This window comes from Dysidea avara, chromosome 9 (genome assembly GCF_963678975.1).
Source record: "Dysidea avara chromosome 9, odDysAvar1.4, whole genome shotgun sequence".
Classification (NCBI taxonomy): domain Eukaryota; kingdom Metazoa; phylum Porifera; class Demospongiae; order Dictyoceratida; family Dysideidae; genus Dysidea; species Dysidea avara.
In genome coordinates, this window is record NC_089280.1 from 1,990,598 (window position 1) to 2,002,654 (window position 12,057).

The 12,057-nt window shown below is 36.1% G+C and overlaps 1 protein-coding gene across 1 annotated transcript; it reads left to right on the forward strand.

Moving 5' to 3' along the window:
* The first annotated feature begins 754 nt into the window (after positions 1-754).
* Positions 755-11,641, forward strand: LOC136265416 (gamma-aminobutyric acid type B receptor subunit 2-like). The gene is made up of 10 exons (XM_066060262.1): positions 755-1,031; positions 1,082-1,327; positions 4,861-4,927; positions 6,146-6,244; positions 6,297-6,441; positions 7,302-7,437; positions 8,717-8,824; positions 8,886-9,011; positions 9,773-10,105; positions 11,215-11,641. Exons 1-10 carry the CDS (start codon positions 945-947, stop codon positions 11,530-11,532), a joined length of 1,665 nt encoding a protein of 554 aa, XP_065916334.1. The 5' UTR covers positions 755-944; the 3' UTR covers positions 11,533-11,641.
* Positions 11,642-12,057: the final 416 nt, after the last annotated feature.

Here is a 12,057-nt window from a genome sequence, read left to right on the forward strand (position 1 = left end):
TGTTATAGAAACAACTATAAACCTATTGTAACATTAATCTTCACTTCCAGACGGCAACATACTGACAGTGAATTTCACTGAACTTCTTAGCGCACAGCAAGCCTCCACATTTTAGTCCCTTAGTTGGTAACACTTTCTTCTGGGTATACATTATTCTCGGTCGGCTCTCCTGTTAATAGTCAGTAACTTCAGACTTGGCTTGTACTCTAATATATTAGAGACATCACATGCTCGCAACATGTGACAAATAAACGAAACATTCATCATGTAAACATACACCAACTATTCACAGTTGTGCTAACCTGACACACGTATGACACGACCAATCAAGTTTATCGCAGCTGCTGCCTTGTAATATGTCTGAACTAATAGTTCTTCGCCATTTCCACCGTGCATCATGTGCACAGTTGATCACATGATGCAATACTTAGTTTGTCAATGATTCAGCATTAATGCAATATGACCCTCAATAGTAGTACAGAGCTGTGCCAGTGTGCAAGTAGCTACCAGGGAGTTCCAGAGCTGTAAGACTTAGTAATGTAAAAATAATTCTGCTTCTGAAAGGGAGGTTCGTCTGAATCATCTGAACCCCCTCCCCTTAACCTCCACGACTTAAACATCCAAACTGATATTAAACAAAGCAATACAATATTATACTGTTACTTTGTTTCTTCAATATTCCCTGTATAAAAATTGATAAAGCAAGCAGTAAATACATTAACCAATTGTCTTTGTATAAACAGGTAATGTTATTTCTTTGCTTGTCATTTACAACCACTAAGTGTTGGTTGTCACCATGAAACTGTACTCAGATTCTTGACCAATATGTATTTTCTTAGGCTATTAGAAATAAACTAACTGGACCAAACTTTGTGTGGCTCTTTCCTGGATATTTCCAGTCAGACTGGTGGAATCTCATTGACTCTGATTGTAGTGCTGAAGAAATGAGAAATGCTTTGGAACATTCATTGGCAATTCTAGATAACAGTGAGCTTACAAATGATGCTTCAAGGATGTTAGTATCTAACAAAGTGAGGTTTATATGATCAAGTGATCATTGTTTATTCCATTGTATTAACAGAATGTGTCACAATTTCAAAAAGACTTACAAAGTAAAACTACTATAGATAATGTTGACACAGATGTGGACATTAGAAATGGTTATATATATGATGCAATGTGGACCATTGCTCTTGCCTTAAACTCATCCATATCAATACTGGAAGATAGAGGGTTGGGAAGACTGGAAGACTTCACTTATGATTTAGTTGAAATGGCAAATGTGTTCACTGAAGCTGTTGCTAATGTGTCATTTCAAGGAATATCGGTTAGTTACAATATCCCAGATGTGTTGTATTGTAAATGATAAATACATTTACTAAAAAACAGCCTAGCTGTGAAGAAAGAGTGCAGCCTCCAGTTATGAAATCAAAGGTAGTGGCCAAGTAATGGCTGCAATGATACTCAGACATTAACATCATTACAGCCATTAATTTTCTTGGCCACGTAGAGAGTTTAGCCCTAATACAAGTTACCCAGTGGAGAGACTACATAACAAGTCTTGCTATAGAGAGTTCAGCTACATTATAATTCTCCTGATCAATATGTTTTGATATTTAATTAAAATTCCACAAATAGAAAGTTCAGTTGTAATATTACAAGTCACCCAGTATGGAGTTTCATTATAAGCTACAAATAAGTCACTCTATAGAGTTCCACAGGAGTTATATACAAGTTTCCATTTTGGTAGATGGTTATAAAATTAACAACTAGATAACTAAATATTTCAAACTAGTATATTAAAAATTATGAATTTAAAAATGAAGTAGGTATCCAAGTGATAAAAAGTAGTAAAACAAGAGATGAACAATGGTAGTTATTACAGCATAGCTCAGTAGAAAATCCCTACTTTGGCACTGAACACAAAATAATTGTAATAGCTACCATGCCAAAGTAAGGATTTCCCACTGAGCTATGCAGTAATAACTACCATTGTTCATCTCTTGTTTCACTACTTTTTATCGCTTGGATCCCTACTTCATTTTTAAATTCATAATTTTTAATATACTAGTTTGTTTAGTTTTTTGCTAAAGCATACAGCTAGCTATAAACGTGTGACTGTTCTATTAGGGTGACTGCTGTATTAGAATATTTTGAGTCAGCCTGCAAAAGATGTGTGCTTGCTCAAAAAGGGTGTGTTCATCATGGTTCAATCGATTATTAGACTAGAGCATCTCGAATCAGCCTACCAACTTGAAGGTGTGTGGCCACAAATACAGCTAGCATAAAAGGGGCATGGTCTTGATTGATAGATCGATATATGTAGGATAAAGAATGGGCGTGATCTTCCTCCATACAGTAGTGTACTCTAAGCACCTTAAATAATTTTGTGGCGTCTATTATGCTGCTTAAAGAAAGTATTGATATGGAATATTAACGCCTCGATATGATTTCGTTGGATGAAGAAGAAGAAGACAAGCAGCCTGATTGAAGATAAAAGAAAAGACAAGGCGCACAGGGCGTACACTAGTCGGAACCCCAAAAAGGCACATCCCACCGGTGAGTTTGTTGTTGTAGCGTAAAACGTTGACCATGCGCTGCTTCATTTGGGCCCTAGGCTTGCGACTGTGGTCAGTGAGTGAGGCAGTGAGGCAGTGAGGCAGTGATACTAAAGTTGGAGTTTTTGGCGATTTTTAAAAATTTTATACCTGGCCACCTGTAAGTGTTTTGTTGTATTTAATGCTGTTTTATGTATTATATGGACTAGTACTATTCCGTAAAGGTGGTTTTCACCGCATACAATGTCTGTAGGATGATGTTTAAAGGCGGAATTTTGGGCGGCGTGCGAAACATTCACCACGATCCCTACTTAAACGGTATGACCGTACCGTTTGATAAGAACTTTCTGTTCACAGTAAAGAAAAAACTCAGTCCCAAAGCTGGCTTATGGCCATGCATTGGATAATTATGAATGGAGTGATATCAATACCAAAAACACCCTAGCTGTGACAAAAGGGTGCAGCCATTCAAAAAATCCAGGGTGAAAAATGTGAAATCAAATGTGAGCGAGACTTGTAATGTAGCTGAACTCACTACCGAGTAACTTGTTGTAGCTGAATCTTGTGGTTTAAACATAGTTGAACTCTTTACAGGGTAACTTGAAATATGTGACTGGGCCTGCAAAAATAGGGCATGTGGGCACATAAAAATTGCCTACTTTTTCAAATGTTGATGTGAACTTGGTATTGCATGACTTTGTGGCCATGAAATTTTTAGCACTTATTAAACATTTAGTTGGCTTTACAACACAAGATACAGAATGAAAATATTCTATCCCAGTACTGAGATATGACATGTTATGTGACGGGGAGAAGAGTGTGCCCACATGCCCTAGTTTTGCAGGCCTGGTCACATATATAGCTGAACTCTCTAAGGTGTGTTGTAGTTAAACTCTCCACAAGGTGACTTGTTTGTAGCTAGCTGAATTCTCTATATTTTGGCTTGTACTTTAGCTGACTACTCTAATAGGGAAACTGCACTATTCGAGTATTATTTGACTGCACATGTGCTACAAGTAGTTGGTGTCACATCAGGTTATAAACTCAGATTTTCTATTACACTGAAAGGCCTTCTTAGAATGATCAATTTACTTTCTATTTCAACTTTCAGCTCATCCCTTTCAGCGGATTGTCTGATAGCTGGGTGTAACAATAAATTCTTTTTCCATGGAGAAGTTCATGGAGAATTGCTCCAATTGCACCGATTTGTTCACTATAAAAATGAATAGCTTCTATTGTATTGACAATTTATACTCACATATCTTTTCACTCAAAATATGGAGTACAGATTCGCAAGTACCTTCAGAAAGAGCAGCTCTTGGCAGACAAATGAATGTTGGTACAATGAAACTCTACGTGTGATTTGGACCCAATCATTCTTAATATGTTTCCAACAATTCTTATATATTCATTTATATCGTGACATGTTACTGGATTTGCTGCTATATTGCACAGCAATTCTAGCAAGGGAAAATGAGCACTGATAACATAAACTATCAAAATTAGTGGTTAAATGTGTGGGCAATTCTCAGCAAGATTAATGCTATGTTTTGGCATGGATTTGGTCTGGCTCGGTCTGATGAGTCATGCACAGCAATGCTTTAACCATAAATAACTCCCCAGAATTAATCCAGAGCTTAATGAAGATTTTATTAAAGAAATTCTGTATGCATACAAAAGTTTGTTGTTCCAGTGCACCTGTCATGAATTGCTACTATGCAGCATAGCCACCCTTACTTTATCAGAAATGTCCCAAAATCTACAAAAGTAAAAAATCAGTGACAGTAAAGTTTTTATCAATGAAATATTGCAAGTTACAGCTGCTTAGTAGCAATTGGACTATTCACCTACGTAATTTGTCCCTGTTTTTGAGCCAAACTTCCTGATATGTAGATACCTAACTTTCCTGTATTTGATGCGATCTGTACAAAAACTGAACTGTATAAATGTGCTTCTACTGCCCCCCACCCCAAAAAATTTTTTTGAAGTAAATCAACTAAAGCAATTTTCTAAGTGGAAGAAAAAATACTAAGAAAATTATGAAGGCATGTCTCAGTGATGCTAAGCACTTTGGTATCTCAGTTCAAATTGCAAATAGAAGGTTCTCCACCCCAAGGGAGGTTCCACAACAAAAGTTCATAATATCTGGTTAGGAACTATTGAGCTATACATTCGCAAAACAGCATTTTCTTGATTCTTGTAAATACACTCTTGTTTGTCACATGCCTGCACTTGGCCATACAACACACTATCATGTGTGTCTCGATTATTGTTGTGTCAATAATCTGAAATATTACATTAGGGGAATGTGTCCTTTGAAGATGGCAACACTACCCGACTTGCATCTCTACTAATTATTCAGTACCAAAGTAAGTATTGAAACATCAGTTACTTAAACCAATAGTACATGTAAATCACAAGGATTTATGAAATTTAGTAGCCTGAAGATTCTTTGTTAAGGCACTATCAATAAATTGGTAATAATTATGCTTCAGAGCACAGGAGTCTGCATAATTTAGTAACCCTAGGCCTTGTGTCATGACACAGGACCTTCAAGCTACTCCCCTAATCTAGCTTGTTTAGACCCTATGTAGTTGTTGTACCTTGACACTGTTGACAGCTGCTTGTAACAGAGAAATGTATAGCATTGTAATTAGTAGGGCTGCAACAAATAATTTTATTTGATTCATCCAGATATTGGTTTACTAGTAAATTACAAGTGAAATGGTGTTGGTTAAAAGAGAAAGTGGCCGTGTATGTGGCATTATGTAGCTGATTTCTAGCACTTTTGCATTTACCAAATAGTTCAGTATTCATTTATAAGACATCCACATAGATTTGATTCGTTGCAGCAGCCCTTGCAGTTAATAGAAACAAGCCCACTACTCCACCCATGACTGTTGGTATGGGTTTAAAAATTAATTCTCAGGAGATCAGCGCTACAAATGTTACTGCACAAAGTGAACATGAAAGGGTATTTGTAGTAATTTAGACACCTCCAAAATTCACCATAAAAGAGTCTAACTTTTATATTGACTAACTAACTGACTGACTAACTACCAGCACCACCACCACCTAACTGATATATTCAGACAAGGATAACTCAATAAGCGCTAATGTTACAGAATTTAGTTGGTACTATTCTTTCCTTTGATGCAGTAAACAATGAAAGTTTGGCCCGACTTAAGTTTGGCATATCAGCATGTGAGGCCATAGACTGATAGTTTGGTGAATTTGCCACAAAGTTAATGTCGAAGAATATAAAATAGCTAAATTGGCCAAATAAAGTTGGCAAATTTCCTTGATTAGCCAAATTCACCAAACTTTAGTCATGACAAAGTTTCATCATTTACAGTAGTACTTAGTTCATTATAATATAGTTATGCTACAAAAAAGTTAACAATTTTACAAAAACTATTAGAGATTATTACAATAAAATGTGATGAAACAGGGGGGATTGTCAACTAGCTTTAATCCCTACTTTAGGAATTAAATTTACACAATCTTCCTTGTTTAAGCAGTTTTTATCCCTACTAGCTTGTAAATTTCACATTCTTCCATTACAACATTATCATGATGTGTTTTAGATGGTGTTGCTGAACCAGTGTTAGTATTTGATCCATTACAAACTAGTGATTCTAACAAGTTACAATTTGTCTCAAACAACAGTAACTTTATCTGGCAAGGTATGTACAACTATAATGATATAACTGTTATCAGTTGATATCATCTCCCTAGGTGGGGATGTACCCAGAGATTCTCCTGTTCCAGTTGTTAGAGAAAGCAGTTTGGTAGAATTTATAATAACTGGCGTTGTGTCTTCTGTTGGAATATTATCAACAATCTTCTTCTTCATGTTTAACCTCTACTACAGAAAACATCTGTAAGTCAGCTAGTATACAGGTTCAATATACAACACATAACGATTATTTTTTAGGCAAGTCGTACATGCTTTATTTACATTGGTCCACGTTACCAAAGACATATGGCCATGTAGCTACACACATGCATAAAGTTAAAAGTTGTTTTAATAGGCTGTTATATTATTATATTGTGTACTGTGTAGAAATCATGTATGATATAATGCATAGGTGTAATTATATAAGTCTTTAAACTCAGGGAGTATAATTGTTATGACAAGGGTAGCCTGGTTAAGTGAACTTTCCACTGTCATTACTTAATGGAGATGTCTCAATAGCTTCTTGAATATTCATCATATTCACAGCAAACTTGGTATGTGAATTCACCTTTATATGCTCTTCATTTGTCTCAAAGAACAAGGCAATCGAGTTACATGCTTGCATTTTATAGCAATTTTTGTAAAGTGTGCGAAAATAAATTAAAGCCCCCTGTAGCCCCCTACAGCATAAGAAGGAAAAAATGAGGAAATTAAATTGAATCTTTGAATGCTCATATCTCGCAAATGGCTGTTGTGAATTTAATCACATTTGCTGTACCCTACCTGGTAGACAGCTATAATGCAAAAATGGTGTGTATTGGAGAAGGAGCCATGGAGCTATGCATGCATGAAATAGCTGTTTTCTTTCTTCCTGTCGATATACTCACGGTTTGACGTGCCAGCTTTCTTGGCCACACTACACACTACCGTGTGCCTTGATAGTAGTAAATTTGTACATGTTTTGATTTCTATCTACTTTGCTAATTCTTACTATAAAGTAATTCCATCCTTATCTTGTGTAGTACCTAGATTATCTTTGCTATAAGTACTTTTTATTCCTTTAGAGTTGTAAGGAAAAGCAGTTACCGACTCAACTCACTGATTTTAGTAGCAGTGTTTGTAGGGTTTGTTGGTACCCTCCTACATGTTATTAAACTAGATGATGATATGTCTGAAGTTGTCACTACAACTATTTGCAATGTAAGTTAATTCACTGATAATAACCTGTTTAACCAGTTTATGTAACACAGTGCATGGGCAAGTCAAAGGAGCCACCTAGCATATATCCAAATGTAGACCGGCTACTACAGCTAGCTAATTATATGAAAGTTAAGACTGAAATCAATTGTGCTAATGAATTAACAACAGGAGCTTATGAGCTGCCAAAGGCAGTAAAGGAACATGGAACTTACACTGCCTGCCAGGTGCCATCACAATCCAAATCAATCGCCGATTAGTTTCCATATAAGGAAAGTAAAATTTCATTATTCGAATCTATACAAAATTACGAGTGACCAGTGACACATGGCAATGGTAAAGTTGGCTGAGTCTTCCTCAAGGTCTTTCTCTTCTTCAATGGTGGCGAACTTGTCTCTACTTTGTGTGGCTGGAGTGTCATTTGCGCATGACATAAAACAAACACAGTGACGTAATTTGGATTGTCATGGAACTCAGTTTCATGCTCCTTCGCCGCTTTTGGCGGCTCATAAGCTCCTGTTAGTACTTAACAACCATAAAACCATTCACATGATCCAGGTGTTTTGTTATCCTTGTTATCCTATAAGTTGGGAAACATTTGGTACTGGTGTTACAAGCTTATTCACAAGCATTTATACTTGCAAATGATGACTCAACAGCCTTGATTAAAACATTTCACTCACTTACTGCACATTTTCAGTGATATCCCTAGGATATGTCTGTTCATATTGATAAACATAGCAGGACCTATATCAGCTGTAGACCTATAATCAATTGTTTTAGGCAAAATAAATCCATTGGATGAACTTGTAGGTGATTGTTTGCTTGAGTGAGCTATTAACCTGCTATGCAAGTGTTACATATTAGCTATAACATGGGGTTTCCTGATACATATTAGTGATGGCCAATATTGATACTTTGCTATACGATTAATTATCGTCATAACAATTACCATGATTATCACGAGTATTGTCCACTCAACTCTTTGTAATAAAAAACACTAAACACATCATGAATTGTCAATTAATGATAAAATTACATTGAATTTTTACAAATATTTCTCTGACTATCGCACAATAATTGCCGATTTTGATTATCACTAGTCAATGGAAAGTACACGACCTCGATTATTTCCAATAAAATTACGATTATCATGGTAAGTGTATAATTTCCCATCCCTAATACGTATTCCAGTATACCTCGGGCCTGTACCTCTTGGGAATTTGGCATGTATATCAGGCAAAGCTCTCATCACTGTGTTACAAGTATTACATGTACACAGGCAAGAAACTGGACTAACAATTTAGCATTTGTAGTTGCTTTTGGTACACTATTTGCTAAAATTTGGAGACTTTACAAAATCTTTGCCAACAAGACATTAACAAAACGTGTAAGTGTTGCATTAGCAATGTGATTTGGTATATATTTATGTGATTCACTATACTGCACAGAAACATTTGGATGATCAATATTTACTTCTGATGGTAGCAGTTATAGTAGCACCAATCTTAGTAGTATTAATTGTCCAAGTTGCAGCATTTCCACTAAAGTTACATCGACATGAGATTATAAATGAGGTAATGTTTTCATTTTTGTGTAATATAATTAGGGTTACACCGATTCTAGTATCGGTATTGGTATCAGGCCGATACTGCTGTTTTCATGAAGTATCAGAATCGGCCATTATATTGTTGCAGATACCGATTCTTATCACATGCAAGAATAAAATAACGTTCGTTTGTACTTGCTTATTTTACTAGCACAGTGGATGCCTAAAAGCATCAAGTATAACACTAATAGCTAACTACCAGCAAAATTACTGATCTATGCTGAAACCTACGTGTGAAAACGCTTTACTGAGAAAAAGATCAATATACTCAAATAGAACAGTCAATAACTCTAATAGAGCAATCAGGTAGAAGTGACTGTTTCAGTAATAGAATATTTTTGTGTTTTTGTAAACACCATTATGATATTATCTACACTTCTCCAGAAGAATACTGGAATATCCACTGGTTTGCATTTCAGTGACTTCCTTCTTTGTAAATCTTGATTAGCTACTTCATTATAAACATGAATCATACTGAAAACGTGTACAAGAATACCATGAAATGCACTATATAATAAACGTGTGCACTATGAAGTAGCTACTTTACGGTACTTGGTATCAGTACTTGTACTTGCAGATACTTCCCAGCTGAGTACTTGGTATTTGAAGTATCGGTAAAAGTGGAATCGGTGCAGCCCTACGTAAATATAATTTGCGAAAATGCATGGATATCAATCTTGATATTTCACAAATGTAACTAGCATTGTTGATTCCTTTATATTATTCCAGGATGATTTTATGACAGTAGAAATTTATGAAGATTGCAGTGGAGATCATGAGTTCATATTCTTAGGAGTTTGTTGCATTGAATATGTTCTACTAGCATTGTTTAGTATACTAGTAACTTATCAGACTCAGAAAAATATTGGTGTTTATCATAAACATCTTGAATCAGCTGTGATCAACCTGACAACTATACTAGCTGTCCTGTTGTCCTCTGTTTGTCAAGTTGTTGTGATCATTTTTCATTTGAATGACCAACAAGAAGGAGTATTATTGGTGATTACACTTCGTGATTGTCTGTGGATGTTTCCAATAATCTATTTGTTGTTTATTCCTAAGGTACATTTGCTACTCTGTACAGTGGGTAATATAGCTGGGTATTTTTGAGGGGCACCATCCAAAATGCTGCCATTAAAAGCTATCATATATAGAAATGTGATCCATGACAAAAATCACTTTTTACAGAATGATCTTAGTGCATCTAACGTTCAAGTATACAGCATTAGGAACATTATATTTGCAAACAGCCAAGGCCAAAGCTAGATATTTAGCCCCCACCTACCCCACCCACTTGCCTGCCTGCCTGCCTGCCAGCCAGCCAGCCAGCCAGCCAACCAGTCTCTGTGTGTGAGGCAGCATAGTAAAGTGGATAAAGCATCAGTGCGGTAATTAAAAGGTTCACGGTTTAATGCCCAGTTACGTCAAATTGGTACTGTCATTGTTTCCTTGAGCAAGAAAACTTTATTCACATTGCTCCAGGTTATCCAGCTGCTTAAGTATGGATCTAGTGACCTGGTATCAACTGGGAAAGCAGCCCACCCACCTGTAACATCAATGGGTACCTGGTATAACTGGAGAAGCAAATGCCAATTGTCCATGGCTTGTATTGTGGGTGAAGGTCCAGGTGGGACTTTGGGTGCCTAAATCTTTGGCACAGCCTCCTGGAGGTTACTAGTCCCGCCCCATGGAAATAATCAAAGTCATAAAGATTTGTTGAGATTCCATTTATCCAGAGATTTAAGATTCTTGACCAAGATTTGGGATATCAAATTGCTTTTGTTGGATTCCAGTTTGTATTGAGCCTCATTCCTACTGTACAGTACTACCAACTGTGTGATAGTAAATTTCACAATACTTTCTCTGAAAATCAGTGCCAGTGTCTAATAGCCAGAGTCTATATACAGTATAATTTATTATATGAGAAAGTGTTGTTGCCTACTAGTAGTTAGTTAACAGGGATGTCTTGTTGGTATAGTATTGACAGCTGTTAAGCTAAATGTGGCTAAAGCCTCACAAGTTCTACTAATGTATACAGAAACTGAGAGAATGTAACTTGTATGATAGGACAGGTTCCAGTCCTAAGTATATAATAATATATAAGTGAACCACTATAATTAGTTACTCGGTGAAATTACAACTACCTTTATCGATCATACTATTTCTTACAGGTATACAGAGTGAAGGAAATGTCCCAGTTCATTAATAAAGTTAATGAGTCTGTAGCAAATACTTTATGGAGTAGGAAGAGTGTAGAACTACCAGACTTTGAGCTCCACAGAAGAATTTCAGATGTTATTGTAACACACAATGAAAAGACACAGGAAACATCTCTCGATTCAATTTCAAATTTGTATCCTGAAACTAAAGTAACATTTTCAACTGTGTTTGAGAATCACAGTGCTCCATATGGAATAGACCAGTATACATTGAATGTGCCATATCATTTGTGTAACACTGATACACTAAATGGTGTTCAGTTACAGTAAAATCTTTTTTATTCATTCTAGTTTTGCAGTTTGTGTTGAACCTCAGGCTTGTACATGTGTGCTTTAGTTTTGTATATTTCATGCTTAATTTTTATATATAAAACACTGTCTTACACACTTCAGTTACGAAATGTTTGCAAAGTGGGGTAACAATGACGGATTCCAGGATGGGGCATTTGCTCCAAATGCCCCCTCATCTTGTGGAAGCCAGCCATACTTCTGAATAAAACAATAAACTGTATGTCAGGCCAAGATCAGTTTTAAAAATATGCATATTTTACTAGCATTATTACAAATTCACCTGAAACCAAAGTCAAACTAGCTGTGAAATTGTCACCCAGCACCTTCGTGTGTACTAAGCGCCTCTAAAATAATTATTGGGTTGCTGCTTTTAAAAGACATTCAGAGCCATTTAAACAGCTTTTAATACTTCTGCAAAGGCCAAATGGCAAAAATCAAAAGTTAGACACTACTAAGAGGTGATTATTTGCTGCAAAAATGCAGCAACTAACAAGAGAATTCAGC